At 37.6% G+C, this 25,870-nt stretch overlaps 1 protein-coding gene across 10 annotated transcripts; it reads right to left on the reverse strand.

Moving 5' to 3' along the window:
* Positions 1-366: 366 nt before the first annotated feature.
* On the reverse strand, positions 367-24,738 carry ppp6r3 (protein phosphatase 6, regulatory subunit 3). 10 transcript variants are annotated; one of them, XR_007896305.1, is made up of 27 exons: positions 23,970-24,162; positions 16,131-16,308; positions 15,657-15,890; positions 15,077-15,263; positions 14,823-14,960; positions 14,517-14,582; positions 14,319-14,431; positions 14,031-14,144; positions 13,830-13,959; positions 13,361-13,513; positions 12,652-12,810; positions 12,489-12,553; positions 12,257-12,372; positions 12,094-12,179; positions 9,906-9,992; positions 9,613-9,710; positions 9,148-9,202; positions 8,809-8,939; positions 8,581-8,702; positions 8,295-8,475; positions 6,169-6,266; positions 5,892-6,075; positions 5,324-5,341; positions 4,212-4,322; positions 2,354-2,440; positions 960-2,248; positions 367-817 (listed from the first exon to the last, which is right to left on the reverse strand). XR_007896305.1 is itself a non-coding variant. In XM_051689681.1 (26 exons), the coding sequence occupies exons 3-26, from the start codon at positions 15,881-15,883 to the stop codon at positions 2,197-2,199; spliced, it is 2,778 nt and encodes a 925-aa protein (XP_051545641.1). In that variant the 5' UTR covers positions 15,884-15,890; positions 16,131-16,308; positions 24,579-24,738; the 3' UTR covers positions 367-2,196. The 10 variants fall into 10 exon arrangements, 7 of the variants coding, with proteins under 7 accessions (XP_051545641.1, XP_051545645.1, XP_051545643.1 ...); XR_007896306.1 differs by having other exon boundaries at positions 367-820; XM_051689681.1 differs by lacking the exon at positions 23,970-24,162 and adding an exon at positions 24,579-24,738 and having other exon boundaries at positions 367-2,248.
* Between the last annotated feature and the right edge of the window lie 1,132 nt (positions 24,739-25,870).

A 25,870-nucleotide genomic window follows, 5' to 3' on the forward strand; every position in this document is an offset into this window, starting at 1 on the left:
AATTACCTGGTCTGAGGTTTTGTGGATAAATCAGTCAGCCCCCCCCCCCCCCCCCCCCGAACAGTATTGTAACACAAATTTGACTAGTGTGTAGTACAAAAACCTATAATATAAGCCTATCACCCTCAATAACGTCAGAGCTGACAGTACAGCAGAAAACCATTCCACCCAGACACAACATATGTCACCTCTGTAATTTTGCATTGGTCTCTATACAAGCTCTGGAAAAAAAAATTAAGAGACCACTGCAAAATTATCAGTTTCTCTGGATTTACTATTTATAGGTATGTGTCTGAGTGAAATGAACATTTTTGTTTTATTCTATAAAGTACTGACAACATTTCTCCCAAATTCCAAATAAAAATATTTGTTTTTTAGAGCATTTATTTGCAGAAAATGACAACTGGTCAAAAAACAAAACAAAAAATATGCAGTGTTTTCAGGCCTCGAATAATGCAAAGAAAATAAGTTCATATTCATTTCTAAAAACAATACTAATGTTTTAACTTAGCAAGTGTTCGGAAATCAATATTTGGTGGAATAACCCTGATTTTCAATCACAGCTTTCATGCATCTTGGCATGCTCTCTACCAGTCTTTCACATTGCTTTTGGGCGAATTTATGCCACACCTGGCTCAAAAATTCAAGCAGCTCGGCTTTGCTTGATGGCTTTTGGCCATCCATCTTCTTCTTGATCACATTCCAGTGGTTTTCAATGGGGTTCAGTTCTGGAGATTGGGCTGGCCATGACAGTCTTGAACTGGTGGTCCTCCACCCACACCTTTATTGACCTGGCTGTGTGGCATGGAGCACTGTCCTGCTGGAAAAAAACAATCCTTATTATTTTGACCAGTTGTCAATTACTGCAAATAAATGTTCTAAATGACAATGTTTTTATTTGGAATTTGTCAGTACTTTATAGAATAAAACAAAAATGTTCATTTTACTCAAACACGTACCTATAAATGGAAAATCCAGAGAAAGTGATAATTTTGCAGAGGTCTCTTAATTTTTTCCAGAGCTGTATATTGATTAGGATGACGACAGCACATAACAGACCTAGATTCAAGAGTAGGTTAGGCCTTGCCCAGGTCATGTCTCTGAAATTCTGGCATGATCAATTCTCATTAAAAAAAAAAAAAAAAAATGTAGGTTGATTCAGCTCACAGAAAGAACATGTATTACTTTCCTTATTTGCTGGCACAGATAGCGTTTTATTACAAAAGAAAAAAAAAACTGATGCATGATCATTGTAGCATTACCAGGAATATTTTACATTCCCATCACTCTTCAGGTAGAAAGGTTGACTTTTGTGGAGAAGATAACAATTATAAAAGTTAGGCCTCATTTAATACAGGCCCACAGGTAAGAATAACTAGCTACATGCAAATGCAGACCCATTAGTTTGTTGATGCAGATTTGAATTTCGTCAACGGGGGTGGTATGTATGGCTCTTAGTAACATACCATTCTCTTTAAGAATAAATTAAGTTAAAAACTATACCTAAAAGTGGTTCTTTTTGTCCAAATCTTGCTCATGTTGATACAAGAAACATTTACAAATAATACCTGTGGCAAAATAAACCATAAATGTCTGAATATTTAAAATCAGTTTCCCCTAATAAAAAGCTTAAGAATAAAACAGACCAACATAGGTTGCCCATTTAAGATTTCTGTGGTAGCCGTTGCTTTTACTTGGAAATTAAATACCAGATTTTTGTGCAAGAGCAAAATCCTATCAAAAAGACAGCTTATGTTTTGGTCACACTATCATATTCCAATGGGTATATTTCAGTTAATCAATCCTCTGTGTTTCTGTATACATTTGTCTTTTTATAAAATATTTTTTTTATTCATACAATCATTTTAACTATAGCAACATTACTATTCACTTTTAAGTGGCAAGATGTCAGAGAGATCACCTCATAAGAACAATAGTATATAAACAAATGAAAAAAAAAATCATTAGAGTATGTTTCTCTTCATACAGTTCAAAGTTTCTGTACAACTGTCCAATATGAATATTGCTGGTCCTGATCTGGTGGCGTCAGTGCAGTGCTGGAGTTAGAGACAGCAGCAGCAGCAGCAGCAGCAGCGGTGGTTCTGGGGGGCTCCAGGCTGGCACTGGCCTCTCCGGGTGGTCCTGGAGGAGGGGTTGTGTGCGCGTGACAGGAGCTGACTGACAGCACTACTCTCATCATGCTGGACCGTTTACTGCTGCCTCGGGGGTTGCCGTGCCATGCTCTGATCTGAAGGGAAAGTGAAAGGTGGAGAGGGTTATAATGTCAATGTTTGAGGAAGCACAAGCTAGAGAGAAAGGGGAAACAGGTGAAAGGGAGAAAAGCAGAACTTACTTAGCTTCGTCAATGGTGGCCATCTCCTCAAGGGGGCCGTTAAGAGCATCATAAGTGGCTTTTGCCTTCTCTTCTAAGTGCTTTAGACTGAAATGAAAAATGCAAAGTGTAATGAATGGCAAGCTCCCCTGTGACAGAACTTCTTGAAATTGACACAAGGGGGAGCCAACATCTAAATGAAAGAAATATTCCGGATTCAACAGAAGTTAGGTTCAATTGACAGCATTCCTGGTATAATGTTGATTACCACGAAAAATAATTGACTTGTCCAAGCAAAAATAAAGGTTACAGTGAGCTGCTTATAATGGAGGTGAATGGGGCCAATTTTTGCAGGGTTTAAAAAGGCATGAAATGTGAAGCTATTATTTTTTATAAAAGCACTTACATTAATTCTTCTGTTAAAAATCATGTATTATTTGAGTTGTAAAGTTGTTTAAATTGTCACTTATCAGGATTACCGGGTTTACATTGTCATGACAAGGAAGTTGTAAAATGGGATATAACTTACACAGAAATGGTTAGCAAGTGATTTTGTCACACTAAAATTAAGTTAGCATGCATATTGTTTACATCTTGTGGCTATACTTTTGAAACAGTATGTTAATAGATTTGCCCCAAATCACTTCCATTTTAATTGCCTCACTGGATGTTTGCTTTTTATATATATAAAAAGGAGGGACAAGTTGCAATTAATTTGTGGTTACCAACATTATGCCATGATGGCTTCTGATTGAGCTTAACTTGTATTGAACCTGGAATATTCCTTTCATGTGCCTAATTGCAAAATTGCTCTGCAACAGCAACTACAATTTGGTAAACAGCCTACAATTTGGCTGATGAACAACAGTATAATACCTGCCAGAAGAATTGTTTATTCCAATAATTATAATTAAATTTACATATTTACAGCATACTAGTGTCTTAACATATTGCTGTTGCCACAGTTTTATAAAAAGCTTGCCCATGATTAAAAACACTGTAACGCAGAGCCTTATTGCTTAATATCTGCCAATACATCAGGATATCACTTGTCTAGTTACCCCACTCATTTCACTTATTAATTTTTAAGAACTGAAAGCACTTGCAGTGAAACTAGCTTATTTACACTTGTATAAAAAGTCTATAAAAACAATGATCATATTAGTGATTTAGTGACTTATTTGGCCATTTGAGATTATTAGCATTGGCCAATAATTGTTCCCGCTTGGATTTTGGAACAGCCACTTCTATCATTATGCCATCAACAGCCTTATCAATGGACGATAAACATTCCTTTTCAATGTTTTTAGAGAATCTTGAGTTAATATCGAGTAAAATGTGATTAGTTGTGAATTTGAACAATTCTGTGTACATCTCATTTGCTATTAAATTGCAGATAAACTTTTGATATCAACATCATAATGACCATCTGCCACTCTACAAGATATCGGCATCACCATATGGTCAAACACTAGGCCAGGGGTCGGCAACCTTTTTGACAAGGAGTGCCATTTTTTATTTTCCTGGTCAATGGCTGTGCGATTAACAGACAGTGAAGCGCTGCTGGGTCGTGATGCACGAATGGATTGCACACGCAGCATGAGTCTGTTGGGTATACTGCAATCTCGTCACATTTTAACTTTTGTTTAGTCTCCCATTCAGCTGATAAAAACATGCAGCGTGACCATGAGGAAGGATAAGATGTAGATTAGAATGCAGGAACGGAATTTCATATGAATAAAATAGCCTACTCCTCTCTCGCCGTTGCTGGCGTGCCAATGATTACCCCTCCGCATGCCATAGGTTGCCGACCCCTGCACTACACCATACTAATGCCTTTTGAAAATTGGTAAACTTTCCGTTTGCAAAAGACACTCACCCCGGTTTCTGACAGTTGCTAGGAGGACAATTACTCTTCTCCGGTTCTCCACTCTCTGCAACTAACAATTTTGCAGATGCATCTTCAGAGGTAGATCGTTTCTCTTCCTCACTACAGGACGAGCAAAGAGGGGAGTGTTTTAAGAGCTTACATTCCATCCCTCTTTAAACAGAATAAAACCCCAATTTAAATCCCTGGACACACATGCAGAATGGAACGGACCACACTGAAAGCAACGGGGCAAAAACAAATTCTGAAATGTGATTTGGTTGACAAATAAGATGACAGCATAAGGATGTAAAGAGACGAGAGTGACTATTAGAAAGACCACACAACAGCTGGATTGGACGATGAACTTGATCAGTATGAAGGTGTGAGATGACAGTGAAAAATTCAGGACTGGTAATTTTCTATTTGCAGACATGTCCATTGCTCACTTTGTGTATCTTTATTTACAATTTAAATAACGCTGCCAAGAAGGCCAATGTGAAATTTAGGCATTGTCTTGATTTACTCATGTACAAAACAGCAATAAATGTATTCAAAATCACAGCTCTCAGCTTGTTTTGGATGTGTGGCATGCAGATACCCACACAAAAATGAGCATTTTAAATGTGAATTCAATTGAACGAAATTAAATAGCAATTGAAATGTAACCGTCAAGTAGATTTTTAATCGTGCAACCCTAGAAAGTAGCGTCCTCCATTATCAAATATACTACACAAAGTTATTGCACAGCCCAGGTTTTACAGCGCCTACTTGTACTCATTCATTTAGCCCTGTGAAAGACCTGTGGGACCAAACCGCCACAGGAGAAAGCAGTCGTCCATAAATCCCCGTTTGCGGTGTTGGAAAGACTGGGAAACATATGGGCTTAAATCTTTTGAGATCAGAGTGATCTACACTTAAGTATGTATGGGTATTTCATGCCATTAACAACCAGTATCTGATATTAACATGCAAATGGTGGAGACATAACCATTTAAAAAGAAACAAACGAAACATAAGAACGGACAAAACATGGTTACAAATTAAAACGCAGTGGCTGACATGAAGAAAAACAAAACAAAAAAAGACACGTCAGAAGTCTGCCCCCGATTGGCTGTACATACCGATACGATTTCAACACTCTGAAGCCACACGCACGCCAAAGAGAGAGAGGAAGCTCATGTTGTAAGAGTTGCAGTTCAAGGAGGACAGATTTGTTTCTTTGTTTGCGTTCTCAAACAGACAAAACAGATGTTATAAAGCTCTGCATCGTACCGGCCTCATTAAAGTAATAGTTCACATTTTAGTTGACTTTCTTCTGTGGAACACAAAAGGAGATATACTGAATAATGTTAGCCTCAGTCACCATTCACTTTTTTTGTATCTTTTTTCCATGCAATGAAAGTGAAGCTAACATTCTGCCTAACATCTCCTTTTGTGTTCCACAGAAGAAAGGAAGTCACACAGGTCTAGAACAACAAGAGGGTGAGTAAATTACAGAATTTTCTTTTTTGGGTGAACTATCCCTTTAAAAAGACTGGCTGGCTGGCTTTGGGTGCAGGAGGAGGAGGATACATGACAAGGTAGATAGATACTACATACAGAGTGAAGTGAAGCTTGTGTCTCAAAAGGGAAAGAATGGGAACAGAGGAAGTGATACAAGGCCCTCTTGTGTGAAATCTGTGGACTCACCTTTTGAAAACAGCAGTTTCAGTTTTGGCATCTACTGTAAGGCTGACTGTCTCCTTCATAGAGCCGTTGGTGACCGTTTCAGTGATGCGGTCACTTACAGGCTCCTCCTCAGGGTCCGAGTCGGCCCCAACCTTCCCTCTGGGGGAAGTTGGGGTGGTCTCATTGGAAAGCCACTGATCTATGTCTAGAAACAAAGGTGGTTTAATTCTAACCACTGTAACTACAGTGTTTGAAAATGTATATGGACAGGATGAATGGTAAGAGGGTCTATTCTTACTTTCTTGCTGCATGGGCGCGTTGACTCCCAGAGGGTCCACCGTTTCTACGCTTGTCTCCATGGCTACAGGGGAATTGCTCCTCAAAGGATCCTTGGGGCTTAATAAGGGAACAAAATGAAAAATTATGATTTGTTCACATTTATTTTACATAGTGAAATCTTCACTGTGGCATTAACTAGGGTGGGTACCCATGCAAGTAAACCTACTGGCTGGGTATCGATAGTTTTCCCGATTACATTCCGATTCAAAATCTCTCGATTCAATTCCAATTTCGATATTGATTCACATGGGTACATTTCTGTTACAATGTCCATTTTGCTTGCATATAACAGAGATTCTCTTTCAGCGAATGCTCTTAATTATAAAAGGAACCTTCAAGGCAACCCTTCTAGGTACAATTCAAAAATATAAATTTCACAAATTATATTTGATCAAATTGGTCACATTTGAGCTTTTTATAAATGTTCAAATTCAGTCTATTCCATCAATTAATGTCTTGAAACGGCATATATATTTGTTAGTTTTATTGTTTACTTGCATAATTTGTATTTACACCGATGTAGAACACATGCTTAATCAGTACGGTCTCTTCAAGTCTAGCGGCATCAGCCAGGAAGCGCATATAACGAAAGACGACGTGCGTAATTTCTTTAGCGCATCCATGTGTGATTAGAATGAAATGTTTCTTTTTGTGTTGTTGTCCCAACCACTTCTGGCTGTAAAGGGTTAATGGCACGAGGAATCAAATTTTCCTTGTTCTTTTGACATATGAGGTCATTATACTATACAAACATAATTTCATAACTGAAAACTCCCTTCTTAATAGAAAGAGAGCGTTTATTTAAACCAAGCTGCAAAAACAGCTCATTTGGAATTTGTGATGTCACAAGGACCAAATACCTTTGCATACGACTGCCTCTTCAGCAAGACATCAATGCACATTTTTCGTCATTGCACCCTTGGCCAAACCCACTGGTGCTCAGTCAGTCACACAGGTGAAGAGGAGAGATGGGTCTTTCATGGGAGATTCATCCAAAGGGGACTTATATAGGACACATTCATGTGCCTATCTGGATTTAAATGTTTTTTTGTTTTTTTTTACATAAACATGCATGGCTTTGACAGTTATCATGAATCGTGCCTCTTAAAAGACACGATGCCAAGTTATAACTCTAAAATGGATACCCCCATTCTTTTTCATCTTGCTATTTGCTGTCTCGCTGTTGTGCTGTTTTGAAGGCATCCTGGGCTGTTTTTGCACACATCTGTGCTATTTTTAATTGTTGGTCGTTTGTAAACCTGGACTAGATGGACGTCTTTGGCAATGTGCGTCGCTTATTTAGAGCGGTACAAGTGCAACTTTTAAAAAGTTCTGCTCATTTTGCTGCTGCCACTGATTGGGAGAAATGCATGCAGTCCTGTATGTAAACAAACTGGGAAAATGAGATATGTCGCTCTTGTGAAGACCAGCATCTCTGCTTTGGCCTGATGAAGCATCTAACATCACCATGGATTGTATTACACTTGCATATTCATTTTCAACATTGTGTGTGTTTTCAGCTCATATCAGCGTGCATTGCTTGTGAACCAGTCACAATATGATTCAAGCTTTGTAAATGGAACTGTTATTGAAAGATGGCGCAGTTAAAATTGGACTATTCGATGAAACACCGCAAGTAACAAATTCGCCATTTACGAATGTCATGACTGTTTGATAGTTTCAAAAATGGCTGATTTCGAGGGGCTGCACGAATGTTAGCCAATCACAACAGTGAGCGTTTACATTGAAGTCTTAAAGGGCCAGACAAAAAGAGGGCCAGAAACAGGTTGGAAAATTATTATATATGACTAAATTATGGCTGTTTTGGTGCAAAAAAACATTACTAACATAGCAGTGGACCTCAGAGAAGATAATAAAATTACATATATGACCCCTTTAATAAAATTCTCTGCATTATTTATGATTCCTTGTACTCTACAGCAAAAACAATTCCTTTGCTATCAGACAAAATCAATCAGACCCATTAACGAATCAATGTTTATAGTTGTACGGGTTTATGCCAATCAAATTGCTAGTGTGAGAAAAATTGCATACATTTTAAACATGTAAACAGCATGAACACACCTGACAGGTGTAAAGCTGGAGAATTCAGCCCAACCCGTCTTTGCATCTGCACGGGAGTTTGGAGAGCTCCAACCCCCTGGGTTAGGCACTGCAGCCGGGGAGACAGACACAGGCGCACTCGGGTCCGTGGAGCTGCCTGTGTCCATGGGTATATCATCAAAATTTGCCGTCCACACTGGACCTGAACCAAAACCATATTCCGAGCAATGAGTTGTGATTCTTCCATCAGTTAAAGACTAAACAGTGGCAGATCTGGCCAATGTGCTTTCTATATTTGTTTTAGTACCGTCCCCAGTGTCCACTTCCATTCTGTCGTCTGATGTGGTGTTAGTGGACTCAAACGGGTCTCGTTTCCCATCCTCCTCCTCAGAGTCGGTGCTCTCCTCGCTGTCTGTACTACCTGAACTCCTGCAGGGGGGAAAAAGAGAAGTAAACCATGGAGAATCAAAAGAAAACAATGGCACGACAAAAAAAACGCTTCATATAAGTTTGTTACAAGGAGAAGGTTTGATACCTGGGGCGTCTCTGAGCTTCCGGGGCAAACGTGACATCTTTCTCATCCCAAATATCTTCCTCATCAGATCCAGCATCTTCAAACTGTTGAATCTTCTCTTTACAGCAGGCCTCAAAGAGTGCCATATTTGCCTAAAAGCACAGCAGGAACAAAACTAAAAAAACACATCATGAGCTTTTCAATGAACTCATAGAACCACCATACAAATGAATACATTACTGACACAACACTGTTTTATTTAGACATCAACTTGCTTTGCTGTAGTAGTAGAAAACAGAGCTTAATACACCATAAAAAGGCTTGTGTCTAGCTAAACAGCATAGCAAATTACATACTTACACTTTCATTTGTATTCAAGGAAAAATTGATGTCTGATATTCTATCAAAGGGAATACTGCAAAGTTAGAGAGAACAGATTTCAGTTTGGCTACATCGTTTACACAATGACACCACACAACAACAGCTTAACACAGACCAGCATGCCATCACCGACAGCTTGACTAATAACAAAAAGAACCCCCCATTCATGTGTTAGGGTCACCACCACACCAGTCTTAAGAGCGAGTGACAATACAAAGAACGGTGTAATCTAGGTAATCTGATTGAGGACATAATGTATAATACAATCTAGAATGATTAATGATTTCATTCAATGATTTTCTATAACCCCCAAACACTAATAAAAATAAAAACACCCCTAACAAATCAGACAAAGCCCCATTAACAATGCTTAAGCCCCCAAATGATTGGTTACTGGGAAAATGGCAGTAAACCTGAAGAGAGTCATGCACTATTGGTACTTACTCCCCGACATCTTCCTGATCGGCAAACTCTTCGTCATTGAAGCCAAACTGCTCAATAAAATTGGACGTCATTTGTTGCATCTGATAATCAGAAAAGGCCTGGCAAACCCAGGACCAACGATAATGATATAGTCTTGACACTACAATGAAGCTTAATTTCAAAACAGCTGATAGCAGTTAAGTCTTACATCAAGCACTAAAAGCACCAACAGTTTAAATAGAAAGGCATTAGCTTTGAACTTAGATATTACAATATATAGCAGTTTTTGTAAGCTCATCCAGGCACAGACTTACTTGCTGTAAGGAGGAGTCCTGGTGGAACCCACTGTCTTTGAAATCTACCTCATCATCACTGGATGAGTGTATGTGGTGTGTGCTAACCTGAGAACAAAAGAAAGATTGTAGCTTATTCCCAAAAATAAGAAAACGAATACTGAAAGAATACTTAAAAAAAAAAAAAAAAAAACACCTTTAAAAAATGGTTAATGCAGATTCCTATATAAACAGAATGTGGGGTGGTCGACAGCCAGTATAATATATGATATACATGAGGTTATTTTAATACAGGGCAAATTAAGATGTTTACCCATATGCTGAAATTAGACAAAATATTTACTCTAAAAATATAAAGTTGAATATAGAGACTAAATTAACTATATTTGAAAAAAAGAATTGTGCATTTTCCATTCACAAGGCACACTTTACAAAATGGTTAAATAACTGCCAGAAGTTTACATACACCTCAGCCAAATACATTTAAACTCTGTTTTTCACAACTCCTGACATTTAATCATAGAAAACATTCCCTGTATTAGGTCATTTAGGATCACTACTTTATTTTAAGAATGTGAAATGTCAGAATAATAGTAGAGAGAATTATTTATATCTCTCATCACATTCCCAGTGGGTCAGAAGTTTACATACACTTTGTTAGTATTTGGTAGCATTGCCTTTAAATTGTTTAACTTGGGTCAAACATTTTAGGTATCCTTCCACAAGCTTCTCACAATAAGTTGCTGGAATTTTGGCCCATTCCTCCAGAATGAACTGGTGTAACTGAGTCAGGTTTGTGGGTATATCGGATTGAGGTCAGGACTTTATGATGGCCACTCCAATACCTTGACTTTGTTGTCCTTAAGCCATTTTGCAACAACTTTGGAGGTATGCTAGGGGTCAATATCCATTTGGAAGACCCATTTGAGAGCTTTATCTTCTTGGCTGAAGTTTTGAGATGTTGCTTCAATATCACAATTTTCCTTCCTCATGATGCCATCTATTTTGTGAAGTGCACCAGTCCCTCCTGCAGCAAAGCACCCCTACAACATGATGCTGCCACCCCTACGCTTCACGGTTGAGATGGTGTTCTTCGGGTTGCAAGCCTCACCCTTTTTCCTCCAAACATAACGATGGTCATTATGGCCAAACAGTTCAATTTTTGCTTCATTAGACCAGAGGACATTTCTCCAAAAAGTAAGATCTTTGTCCCTGTACGCACTTGAAAACTGTAGTCTGGCTTTTTTGTGGTGGTTTTGGAGCAGTGGCTTCTTCCTTGCCAAGCAACCTTTTAGGTTATGTTGATACAGGACTCGTTTTACTGTGGATACAGATACTTGTCTACCTTTTTCTTCCAGCATTTTCACAATGTCCTTTGCTTTCTTGGATTCATTTGCACTTTTCTCACCAAACTACATTCATTTCTAGGACACAGAATGCATCTCTTTCCCGAGCTGTATGATGGCTGCGTGATCCCATGGTGTTTATACTTGTGTACTATTGTTTGTAAAGATGAACATGGTACCTTCAGGCATTTGGAAATTGCTCCCAAGGATGAACCAGACTTGTGGAGGTCCAACATTTTTATTTTTCTGAGGTCTTGACTGATTTATTTTGATTTTCCCATGATGTCAAGCAAAGAGGCACTGAGTTTGAAGGTAGGCCTTAAAATACATCAACAAGTACACCTCCAATTCAGTACACCTCCTATCAGAAGCTAATTGGCTAATTGTCTAAAGGCTTGACATCATTTTCTGGAATTTTCTAAGCTGCTTAAAGGCACAGATAACCTAGTGTATGAAAACTTCAGACCCACTGGAATTGTGATATAGACAATGAAAAGTGAAACAATCTGTCTGTAAACAATTGTTGGAAAAATCACTTGTGTCATGCACAAAGTAGATGTCCTAAATGACTTGCCAAAACTATAGTTTGCTAATATTAAATATGTGGAGTGGTTAAAAACAAGTTAATGACTTCAATCTAAGTGCATGTAAACTTCTGACTTCAACTATCTTTCATAAAAAAATAGGTAACATTTACAGAAAGTACTGAACTGTTTAAATGTAGAGCTGCTTATAATGCATTGATATGATAAATTCTAAAAAAAAAAAAAAAAAAAAAAAGAGCAATCACTGGTGTCATTGAGAAAAAAAAAAAAAAAAAAAAAAAGAAAAAGAAAAAGAAAAAAAGCCTTGAGAACACTTACTAAATCTACAGTGTTTTTCTTGTTTGTATCTGATAGCTGTCCTGAAGTGAAGGCTTCCCATCGTTCCCTGTCCTCTTCTGGAAGCTCTGAAAGTGAAAATATTAAGTGGAAACAGCTTGGAAAAGAACATGAAAAACCAGAGAAACTTTTATACAGAACAAACCGGAGATGAACTGCTGAATTTGTGCCCCATTGGGGCCCTTGTCACCGTTGTGGACTATAGAGTTTGCTATTCTGGTCAGGTGACCCATGTAACCTCGCCTTCGCCCACCCTCTGCCCTGTGAAAAGAGAGATAAAGGTTTATTAGAGGCCTCTTAAAATAAAAAAAATTATAATCTTAAAAAGACCTCAAAATTGATTAACAGGTAACAAATGCAATTTAAGGTTTACTCACTGTTCCTTCTCATTTGATCCCCAGGCATCAAGAATTCTTTGTATTAACTGGCACTTCTGAAAGAGCTGCAAATTAAAACAGAAGAGGACAGATCAAACTTGGAACTTATGTAAAACAATTATCTTGCATTGTGAAGAGAAGGCGTGTAGAGGAATAAACTCACATGTTTGATAAGGATATTTTCTCTTATGGGCTCTTGGTCATTTTCTCTGTTAATTTCAGGGGAGTCACTTTGGGTTGAAGGCATCGCTAAGATCATCGCCGTACAGATTTCTACTTGTGTGTGTAGAAAATTATTCCACAAGTATTTGAAGTACATATCCTACAGATTAAAAAAAATAAAAAGAGACATTAATTGAATTAGTTATTTTGAAACATTTATGAATCTTGAATACAAACATGGAAAGATAAACATTTTAAAAAACCTATCAACAATGACTTGATTTCCACAGAACATACTGTTTGCAGATGTGAATGCTTAACCAAATTATTGCCATCACATGATCCCATTGTACATATTTAAGGTGGTAACAAACCAAAAGTGTTACCATCAACTAAATAAACCAACCTCGTTTTTATTCAGGTAGCGAGCTATAAACATGTCAACAGATTAATAAATTTGCAGAGCAAGATTCTCTTCAAACTGGTGCTCTACCATAAAGGTTCGACTTGAAATTAAAAACTGTTAAATGGCAAGACAAAGTAAAATCAGTTTACAAAAATGCTCATTCTGAGAAAGCAACAGCTGTTGCATTATGATGTATTATGGAACGCAACATCACATGAAATTGAGCTTGCACAGCTAAAATAAACTGCATTCACGCACATACACGGAGTAGGTTTCAAGCATTAATCATGCTTCCAAAACTCACTAGTATGACTCCTAGAGTGTTGAGAGCTACGAGCTCCTGGTTGATGATATGCGTGTTGGTCTGCAGAAGGCTGGTCACTAATCGCACCACATTGAGGCGAGTGTTCCCCACCGGTGGATCCAACAACCCCCACGTAGTGTTCAAGACAGTTTTCTAATAGAAACAAACAGTAAAAATGTATTAGATTTGAATATGTTACTGAAAGTGATAATTTTTCAGAGACAGAAGAGTTTCATTTGTTTAGATGTATAATACTAAAAGCAAACTGTACAGAATCAAACTACTTTTTCTATGGAGGTTTGACTAAGTACATGCAAGACTCAACCTAGTTGTATTTGTACAGGCACAAAGTCTTCCTGCTATCTAAAGCTTAATGAAATTAGGAATTTGGAGATTATGGTCTAAGTGAGATCAGCTGATTTAAAGTGGCAAAGTTTAACTAACACACTGTTGAAGTCCTACAGCTCACCTTTGGGGGCTCGAGCAAAAGCTGGTGAAAATCTTTCAGTCTGGGTCTGACAGCATCTAAAATACTCTGATTGACAGAGAACGATGGATGGTTCATACCAGGAGGACAAATCTCCAGATGGCCTTCAAATCTAAAACAGAAAAGATGATATTCAGGCATGGAAACAGATTCAACATAACCTAAAACCAATAATGCACTCACGCTGGTCTCCGTGTCTCAAAGAGGGTTAGAAGAATCTGGATTACACTGACTATGGCAGACTCGTTCTTCTCTTTGTCAAAGATGTTAGACAGCAATTGCTCTACCGTCTCTTGTCTGAAAAGGAAGCCACATGATTAATTGCGATTTTCAGGCCAACAACAAAAGGTGTCACTACAATTTTAGTGTGCCTGAAACTAGAGCTCAACCTTTATCTCTCCGAAAATGCCATTTTTCTAAAGTTACTGATCGAGGAATTAGTATGAACTTCATTGACACGGACAGACTCACTTCTCCAGTGTGCCCAGCAAGGGATCTGGCTCAGAACAGCCCTGGACCTGGAACATCTGATCCTTGCTCAGCCGAATGATCTCACAAAGCGACTGGGATGCGTTTGAGTGTCTCTGTGCAGAAGGAACAAGCAGTTATCATTAAGAAAAGTGATGTTCTTTAGGTTTCGTGAAGCATCTGACTAAAAGCACCACTTACTTCCTCATCCTGAGATGGGTGTACCATGTCTATCAGCCTCTGTATTACTTTCTCTTCGTTTAACCACTGCAGGAGAATAAATATAAAAAAAATTTTAAAAAAAGAAAACGGAGAAGGAATTATGAGTGAGTGGATTAAATGGACTAAAATGGACTAATCCCTGATGACTTTCCTGCTGTATACAAATTATTAATATGCATAAAACAAAAACCTCATACTTGTTTTGTGCTTGAATGCACAATTCTACACATCATTGAAACCACTCGGACATCAAAACTTCATAGATTGCATTCTGTGATCACTCACATTTAATACATCTTGTCTAAGCTGCTGTGGCTCAATGCAGGTGAGCATCCTGAGCAGGAGGTCCATAATGGCCGAGGTCCCTATGTGTTTGATTATCAGATCTACAAAGTCTTCTCTCTTCCTGAGGAATTCCACGATCTAGAGGCAGATAGAAGATTCAGCATGCATTGCTAAATGCACCAAAACTCATGATCATTCAAATTCATTTGGTTTTAATGTCTAATGAATTTTATCCAGTGTGGCTTTTCGCACACCTGCTCTGGTTTCCTCCCGATGAGAATGCTGAGGACCTTGCTGAAGAAACTTGCAAGCAGTGGGTTGAGGGGAGTCTCATTCTGTAGGAAGCTGTAGAGTTTCATCAGTAAACTTTCATCTTCACCCAGCTTGTCATTGATCTGGCCAACATCTGAGGTCAGGAGTTCACAGGATATGTTGGGATACCTTTAAATACAAAAAAGGACAAGGCATTAACATTCAACCATACAAAAAAAAAAAAAAAAAAAAAAAAAAAAGCTCAAATACTGATCCACAATGAAAGTGAACTACTGCAGTAAAGTGACAAAATCACAGCCAATCAGAACATATTTAATGTTTACCTCACAGCTATGTGGAGCACAATGCTAAATTGTTGTTAAATCACAGTGGCCGGGGCTACCAAAGCAAAGATGACAAATAGAAATGGACAACTGTTTCATTTGTCACAGTTATAGCTGGTTAGAACACAGTGTTAAGCCATGTGTGTGTTTTTTTTCTTCTTCAATTAATAATCAGATGGGAGAAGTGTAACATATTTCAGTTTTAGCACTTAATTTTTACCCAAGAAAGAATTCTTACTTATATTTGATCTTCTCCTCCACATTGTCGCTGGGCTCCTGGGTGATGTAGCCCACAAGATCTTCCATGCACTGCGGCCTGACCAGGAAGTCAACAAGTTTGTGGTTCTGAGCCTTGCATTCCTGCAGGACGTCCTCCTCATCCATCACCTCTGTCAGCGTCACGTCATCTTTCTCCAGAAGCGTGTCGATGTGGGACGTTGTGTGCAGATCAAACTTCCAAAACATGGTGCTGCTGCAATATAAATGAACAGGAAGGAGTGGTTACAGAGTATTTGGTTACTATGGTTACAATACAGACTGAGGGCTCAAATTCTTTTTCACTGTCAAACTGAAAAGGAAATCAGGTGAATCTATATTTCCATAAACTTTCATGCTGAAGATTTTAAACTTTATATTCTATACAGTGTTCTGACATAGAAAAGACCACAATTAAAATGTGTCTAATTATAAAAACACTGAAAACACCACTAACCTGAGTGTAGCAGAGACCAGAGGGTAAAAACTCTGATTAAAAATAAAATAATGCTTGTACTCTTTGGGACTTCAGGCCCATTACAGGCACCACAGGCAGCAGAAACTGGACAGACCCTTACGTACAGGACACATGCAGCAGAGATGTCTTCTGCCACAGCAAAACACTTAACACACACCTGCAACACAGAACAGACAAGACTAATAAGAGAGATACACTTAACATAAATTGCTCAAGGCATCCATTAGTGAAGGTTAACAATCAAAAAATACTTTTCTGAAGTCTTATAGGGTTAATGTACCCACAACAGAAAATTCTGTTGATATTTACTCACGCTTACGCCGTTTCAAACCTGTATGACATTAAAGACTAGCAGCCTCAGTCAGCATTCACTTTTATTGTATGGAAAGAAAAGATACAATGAAAGTGAAAGGTGCCCGAGACAGTAAGTCCCTAACACTCTGCTTCACATCTACTTTAGCATTCCACAGAAGAAAGCCATACAGGGTTGGAACTAGGCACATGACGGTATTCCACGGTAATTAACATGCACAATATGGTTATCATGGGCACTTCAAAACACCGTAAATAATTCTAGGTATCCTTCTAGCTAAACTATTTAGATTTTTCTGATAGCACTGTAGTTTTTTCCCCTGCAACGAATTCATGATTTGTATGTGGTACAAATGACACATGCGCACTGTAACGTAAACAAAAGCAACGTGGATGAGAAGCAGAGCTGAATGAGGAATGCAGCCGACTCTTTATTTGCCTTATAATAGGGTTAAGTCAGAAGTGTGGAAGTATTTTGGGTTCCATAAAAATGTAGAGGGATTGTTGTTTGGAGATGGTTTCCCTTTTTACATGTGGCAGAGAAACATGGGAAAAGCTCCAACATGTTCACTTAGCTGCGGGACAGGTAAGTCGTGAGAGTTCTGCTCGTTTTTCCTCAAACTGTTTTTGAAAACTGAGAGACAACATTCTAAGAGACAACTAGCTAAGTGGCTGTTGTCATTTGGCCACTTGCTTTCAACTGACCAAGTGTAGTTCACTAAAACTCTGCTAGCTACATTGTAATGTTTGCGTCTTGTAGTAACAACTAAAATACAGTTGTAATCAGCTAATACGACGTCTTGTAATGAATAATAGTAATGTTGGCACAATGATAATTTCAATAGTTTAAGTTGGAACGCAACACAATCGTACATTGCCATACAGTGCGAATGAACTTGTGGGTATCAAATTTGTATCTAGCGCCTAACTACACTGGCGGCCAAAATTAGGAATAATGTACAGATTTTGCTCTTATGGAAAGAAATTGGTACTTTTATTCACCAAAGTGGCATTCAACTGATCACAATGTATAGTCAGGACATTAATAATGTGAACAATTACTATTACAATTTGAAAAAAAATGTTCAGAACTTCTTAAACTACTTCAAAGAGTTCTCATCAAAAAATCCTCCATGTGCAGCAGTGACAGCTTTGGAGATCCTTGGCATTCTAGCTATCAGTTTGTCCAGATACTCAGGTGACATTTCATCCCCTGTAGCACTTGCCATAGATGTGGCGGTCTTGTCTCACGCACCTTACAGTCTAGCTGATCTCATAAAATCTCAATGGGGTTAAGATCCATAACACTCTTTTCCAATTATCTGTTGTCCAATGTCTGTGTTTCTTTGCCCACTCTAACATTTTCTTTTTGTTTTTCTGTTTCAAAAGTGGCTTTTCTTTGCAATTCTTTCCATAAGGCCTGCACCCCTGAGTCTTCTCTTTACTGTTGTACATGAAACTGGTGTTGAGCGGGTAGAATTCAATGAAGCTGTCAGCTGAGGACATGTGAGGCGTCTATTTCTCAAACTAGAGACTCTGATGTACTTATCCTCTTGTTTAGTTGTACATCTGGCCTTCCACATCTCTTTCTGTCCTTGTTAGAGCCAGTTGTCCTTTGTCTTTGAAGACTGTAGTGTACACCATTGTATGAAATCTTCATTTATTTTGGCAATTTCAAGCATTGTATAGCCTTCATTCCTCAAAACAATGATTGACTGACGAGTGTAAGCTGTTTCTTTTTTGCCATTTTTGACCTAATATTGACCTTAAGACATGCCAGTTTATTGCATACTGTGGCAACTCAAAAACAAACACAAAGACAATGTTAAGCTTCATTTAACGAACCAAATAGCTTTCAGCAGTGTTTGATATAATGGCAAGTGATTTTCTAGTACCAAATTAGCAATTTAGCATGATTACTCAAGGATAAGGTGTTGGATTGATGACTGCTGGAAATGGGGCCTGTCTAGATTTGATCAAAAATGACTTTTTTCAAAGCGACAGTGCTGTTTTTTTTTTACATCAGTAATGTCCTGACTATACTTTGTGATCAGTTGAATGCCACTTTGGTGAATTAAAGTACCAATTTCCTTCCGAAACTGCAAAATCTGTACATTAGTCGAAACTTCTGGCTGCCAGTGTATATATTAGCAACTGGTTTGCTATTCAGAAAAAACATGCATACTATTATTGTAGCCTAGTAGCTGGCTCGATACAATTAGTCTAGCCTTTAACATTAGCCTCAACAAGGTAAGTTGTATATGTGTACTGATCTGTAAAGATCAGTGGCCCCATGGCATAATGACCATTTAAATATTAAAGGTGCTGCAAGCGATTTTGGCCATTCTAGAATTTCCACAAGAAACTCCCTCTTTCCAAATCCTGCACTCCAAAGATGCCAAATGAGCTTGATTGAGACCAAACTCGAGCAGGAGTGGTTGTCAAAAACAACAGCAGCAAAATAGCGCCCTCAGCTGACAACTGTGATGAGCATCATGGTATAAAATGGCATTAATTTGCCCACATAACTCGCTTCATCTACAATACTATGAGAACACGAAAAATGATTGACGGGCAGAAAGCGTCAAGAGACCACGACATGGAGACATTTTTGTTTGCGATTTACAGTCTAGAGCGGTCACAGAGACCAGTGAGATATCTCATGGACTTCTATCATTATCTTTCAGGGAGTAAGAAATTGTTTTGCATACCTTTCCATAAATTAAAAAAAAATAAAAAAATCACTTACAGCACTTTTAAGACATCAACTTAATGTTATATTTGGCATATTATATCTATGGTGTTGATGGTAGTTTTTTAAACTATCAGGGTTCTTTTCAAAGTTCATTGCTATCTGTTCATTTAAAAGGCCAGTTTGGTATTGAAAAAGTAGTTAAACTTGTTATTAAGAGAACAACAAAGTTTATCATTCAAACAATTTTTTGTAATGTAATTCAATACTGTGATAATACCGTATACCGTGATAAAAGCTTCAGCAATAATTGTGATGTCCAAATTTGATACCGTCACATGCCTATCTGGAACTAAGAGTGTGCTTAAATAATGAAGAATCAAGTCATGTGTATAAATGATCATGAATTTATTAGTTATTTACTTGTCGTTATTAGTCATGTCATTAAAAATAACTACATAAACGAGTCATTTATTTGGGATTTCATGTGCTTCATCTGTCATTTAAGAAGAGAACCAAACAAGTTCCTTGTTATGACGTTGGCAGCCTAGCAACACTCAGACACGGTTGAACTCTGCCCAGTCTAACTTCTCTGATGCATCTTCAAGTATTGCTACCTCAATCCAGACATGACTTGGCCTTTGCAGTTTCATTTTATACAGTTTGTGCCAATATTAGACATCTAGTCTTGTCATAAAATTGGTTTCATTTTCCTTTCAGGGTGTTTTTCATTATTATTCTTAAAATTCCCTGAGGAAGGTACATGTGTGTCAATATTGAAAAGAACAATTGCAATTATTTTAAGCTAATTGCAGATATTTCCATTTGCCATCAAGCCATCTGACAGCTCTCATGACAAACTATTGTGATTAAACACCAACAAGCAGCATGCAATAATATTTTCCCCAGTCTACAAAGCCGGCAAACAGCCATCTTGAATTTCATGAATGGCTAAGAGGAAGGAAAGCTTATTAATAGATTAAGGGGGTTGGGGCTAGGCTCGCCTGAAAGATCTTCAACACTGGCGTCCATCCATCCTTCAGCAAATATGTTCTGTGATTCTTCTGACATAAACTCAATAGTTATTAGTGCGTACGTGCGCTGAGTATCCAGTTTTAAATTAATATGTAATGGTGAGCCACATAGGACATTTATGCATGCATAAAACAACACTAACGCTGCAGGTTCTTTTCTGTAGAGACAGTCTGATCAATGTCATAGTGATGACTTATGAAAGATGCTACAGAAAACATAACCACCAATGCAACCGAAAGGCTCATATATTAGCATGGAAACTTTAAATCTGTGTAAAAGGTTGACATTAATTTGGAGTTCAAAGCCAGCATACCGTCACCTGCTTTGACTAATGTCAGCCATTTATAACACCTTAACCAACAACAGGCCTGAACAGCATCACTCTGATGAACTGTGAGAAGTCCATCTGTCACTTCAAAAAAAAAAAAGGGGGGGGGGGGGGTCTTTAAACCTGACCTTAGACTCATTTCCATATGGTTTGGAATTGTAATTTGTCATGTCCATGTAGGATACCAAATGGGTGATTCTCACAAAACCTGTCAAGAAAATGTCCTGGTCCCGATTTTACTCCAAAATCAGAAGAAACATATTTTGCATATAAAAAAAATGAAGCCTATTTTTAGTGCCATTAAATATGTGTCATTGTGACATTTTTTACGAACATTTTAGTCCACAAATTTTCATTATGTGATTTTTTAAAAATATTATTTAAATTGAAAAGTTTTTATACATCATAAAAATCCCCAGTTACTGCCTTTTATTTTTGCAGATTTCAATTTCTTTTCAAATCATTGCACTTTAAAAAAAATGTTTTTACTGTAATGACTATGTTTTACAGTAATGAGAATCATCACTGAAAACAAAGAGACAGTTTCAAATGTTACAACTCAATTTCTCATGACCACAACACAAAAATAATAATAATTGTAAAGTATTTATAATAGGGCAGTGAATTGATTAAAAACTGAATTATTCGCACAGTTTTCTGTGATTCAGTTAATCGCAATTAATCATGGTACATGGCCCATTAGATCAAACATTCAAATATAATCATAAGTATACTGAATTTACTTAATACTTTGTCTCAAAGAACGTGCAAGAAATTGGTTAGTCATTTATTTTGATTATTTAAATATGCACATTAAAATTTTCAAAAAAATTATATATACTACATTTGCATATAGAGTTAATTAGGGATCTTTACAGGTATAAATCTTTGATACAAGTATATGTATAGGCCTACATGCCGTAAAATCAGTGGACATCCTAGATTTAAAAGTTGGGCAAAATCTTCTGCCGTTTTCCAGTGGAGATTTTTTTAATAATAGGATCAAACGGGCAGATTCAATTCACATCAATCGTTATTGGCAAAATAGACTTGCCAATGCATTAGACAATACATATATAAAACAAGTTTATTTTGCTGAAGTTGAAAATCTCAAAACTATTATTTTCTCTGGCTGCCGCTCAGACTCCATCGCGCACACAATGGGTCTCTCTTGTGCAGTTTCGCTTTTGACACTCGCTCAGATGACTATGAGCATTTTCGGGTGAAGCGAAGATATACGGCAGCTTGCCTATTTCTCTCCCAAACTTGGCTCACCACTTTTTTATGAATTTCTTTCATATGTAAGCAATACGGACATTATAACTGAAATATACCCACATGAATCAATATCGAATTGAGAGCTTGTGAATTGGAATCGCATCGGGAAATCTGTATGAATACCCAGCCCTACAAATCACAAGCTCTTTTGAAATCTATTTTCACCTCAAATTAGCTCCAGATGTTTACGGGTCTCGTATTTGCGTTGCTCTGATCTGTAGTGTATTACAAATACTCTGAACATAAGTCTGATGATACTTTGGTTCAGCATTCTCAAAGCGGTTCTGTGCTCGATACACATGAATTCCATCTCGTGCTCGGATTATGCGTGTTAATTACTGAACAGATGGCTCCAAGTTTGGTTTGTGCGCATCACTAACGTACGCCAACCACATTCGATTTAAAGCGCTCCAGATTTACTTCAGTTGCACATTTGCGTAATTCCAATTAAGTTTAGCCATTATAAGTTTCTAAACAAATCTAAAGTAACCCCATGAGACTGGGGTTGTGTGTAGCGAAGAGATGACAGTATTGTTGACAATGTCTATTCAAACTAATCATTGAAACAAAAACATTCTAGTTTTCCACCAAAATAAAGGCTTGAGACCATATAGCAATGCCACATACAAAATTATTGCAATGCTAATAATAATAATAATATTAAAAATTATCTTTTAAAGAGGATTTAAGTCTGAACAGCCTAGAGAGTAACTTTTGTATTGACAGTAAAGCATGGGCAATCATTTACTAGTTTGCAATTTTTACACCTCGTTCAACGTGAGAGCTGCTGTTTATTGATATTGAATTGATATCTAAGCAGTGGAAACAGTTTTAATTGTTCTAAATGTAGGCTTAATTTTCTTTATGGAAATATAATTTATATTGATTGCATTTCATATTTATTTTGTATTGATTTGGGCTAAAAATTAAATTTTCTTGACCAGTATTGCGAGAATCACCCAATATACATACATAGTTAAATACTTCTGCCAAAAGTAACAGATCTGCCATATTCAGGTCAACTTACGCTGACTTTATCTTGTGCAAAATTGGTGCAAAATGTGGAAGAACTACTTGCTACCGTAGATAACCTGTACCACCGAAGCTTGAATAACACGGAGCGGAAAGAAATCCCCTGAAACTCTTGTGACTCCCTCTCAGAGGTTATATAAAGTATTGCCAAACCTCCCCAGCATCCCAGAGGCCACAACAACACAACTCCTCCGGTTGCACTCAGAATGGAGCCTGCGATGATCATCTGCTCAAGTGGACCATACAAATGTGCTGCCATGTCAAGGATTGTTTACAAGTGTGAGTGATCTGCTCATGTTAACAACCTTGTACAATGGGCTGTCAAATACAAATCACATCATACAGGACCAGAAAAAAAAGAAAAGAAAAAAAAAAAAAGAGAGAAGCTGTTTTCCAAGCTGGTTAAGAGATCAACATGATCCTAGTTGTTTTTATGTGGATATTTCAAGACAAAATGCAAATATACAGATCTATGTTTAACTCCACAGAGCTGGAATGCTGTGTTCAAACTGTACACTGAAATAAGTGGCTAGATTAGATAAATTAATTACAGAGATTTACATTTAAACCACAGCTACAGTCTACAGTCTGCTGAAGGATCCTTGGAAGTCTAATTAAGTTGATATAAAACAAATTCAAACACAAACGTAATTAGATAACCCAGCAGTCCTGACACTAAATATGACCTGAAAAGGCACCAGAGGCTTTTAAATTTAAAATAATCTAAATATTTCTGTTGGTGTTTTGGCTGTGTCTCAACACATTGTGAGCTGCCTACCTAGACAGCATATTTGGGTCACCATAAGAGCGTTATAACGTTTAAATCTAAAGTTTGAACGCGCGTATGATGCTCAAAATTACTGTCTAGGTAGGTAGCTCACTAGGATTTGACACGCAGCTTTTGCGTCTCACTTTCAGAAGTTTTTCGGCATGTCTGGCCCCGGCATTAGCCGACATGCAGCTTTCATCAGCAAAATAACACAGAACGAATACTTTTAAGAACACTAGAATGGTTCAAATGTAACAAAATCCCCAAATGTGAGAATAACTGAGTTGAATGAGAGAAAAGGAAAAACAACCCAGAGAAGTGGCAGCTGGCTAACGCTAAGCTTACAGAGACACACACAACACAAATACGTACCAATTAAGAAAACGGAACACTGCCTGAGCACGGCATGAAGACTGCGGAACCTTTGGCTAAAACGGTCACCGGAATAAAAAAAGAAAAAATAATGGGGCGAGGTACGAGGGCTCAGTGAAAAAATGAGGTGTTTATAACAGATTGTGACAGGCGCGAAAAGAGAGACCATTAGAGTTCACTTTTCAAGATGGCGGCGTTATCAACTTCAACAGCCCCAACCCCCATCTGAGGCGCAAGAGATGTCAATCAAAACCAAATGCTGCGCGCTGATTGGTTGGCGAGCATGTCAATGAAATCATGTTGTTTTTCTATATTTCTTACATTTTCACGTAAATCTTTAAGTAGGACACATAATGAAACTGTTATAATTTGTTAAAAAAAAATTTTTTGTAAAGGCTACACAACTGCAAGAAATCATAATTTTTTTTGACACAATATTAAAGCGAAACTAAATCACTGGACACACCCACACAAGCTAAGACCAATCGTATTTTAGGTAGATTTAAAATCCCTAGTCTGATTGGATCACGGGAGTGTCAATCAAGTGCGCTGGCAAATTTCTAAACTAAAAGTCCTGCAGCATTAATACGCGCATTTGGTTTATCTTACCTTCTTTGTAAGAGCTTGTCATAGCGTCCGTTGTCCAGATTACTTATATCTCAACATATATAAAACACAAAGACGCCGCTTTTATAGTTTCTTCAAAATCGTACACTAACCAGCCCGTTCACGGTGTAGCTTGCAACATTGCCTAGACCGGCTCTGTACTTACAACGCCCTAGCAACAATAACACGTCACTGTGATTGACAACACCGTGGTCCAATCAGCTGCGAGTGCATGACCAACACGTTACTGAATGGAGTATTCAGTTTGCCATAAGAAGTGAGCAAGACGTGGAATTATTGTAATTGACAAACCAATATTAATGGCATAAAACAGGAGTTTAAACTTTTTATTTCACAGAAAATGCTAAATAAATGTTTCTTTAGAGATCCTGATCTACATTGTTATTGTTTTGATATATTTAAAGGGCAAGTTCACCCTTACTCCCCCTTATGTTGTTCCAAACCTGTTTTACTTCTTTTTTTTTTCTGTGGAACACAAAAGGAAAATGTTAGAAAGAAGGTTTAGTTTCAGTCACCATTCACTTTCATTATATATATATATATATATATATATATATATATATATATATATATATATATATATATATATATATATATATGTATATAAATGCAATGAAAATGAATGTTGAGTTTTGACTGACTGATACTGCCCAAACATTTTGCCAAGCATCCCCTTTTGTGTTCAGTGGAAGAAAGAAAGTCATACAGGTTTGGAACAACATCAGGGTGAGTAAATGATGACAGAATATTTTATTTTTGAGTGAACTATCTCTTTAAGTACACAGTTACACAACTACTATTTATAGGGACATGCCACTTTCATCCATTGATAAAATATGGGTCAGAAGGTCTAATGAAGAGCTCTATGCTTTACACTGTGCCGATAGTGCAGACAGGCAATTACATGTTTAGTGTAGCACAGCAAATAGGATCTGACGTCTGACCCTTATGGTGAATGTGATGCATAAATCTACAGTGCAGACTGTGGAACTCATACGTAACAGCTGATGATGGTTGCAGTCCAGACATGCAATGTATGTTCTAGTAACAGAAGGATTACAAAATCTGTAATGGATCTACTGTGTAGAGTAAAAGCAGCCAGATTTAATGTTTTATATGCGTCAAATTAGGCCTATAATTTCACTGTGTTTTTGATTAAGGAGTGTCATGAACTGTCAGCTTGTGGGCTTTCTTTGACAAAAACCATGAGTTTAATGAAGCATGTGAACAGCTGGAACAGCAGTTTGCTCTGTAAAAAATTAAACATGTGTGCA

This window comes from Myxocyprinus asiaticus, chromosome 46 (genome assembly GCF_019703515.2).
Source record: "Myxocyprinus asiaticus isolate MX2 ecotype Aquarium Trade chromosome 46, UBuf_Myxa_2, whole genome shotgun sequence".
Lineage (NCBI taxonomy): Eukaryota > Metazoa > Chordata > Actinopteri > Cypriniformes > Catostomidae > Myxocyprinus > Myxocyprinus asiaticus.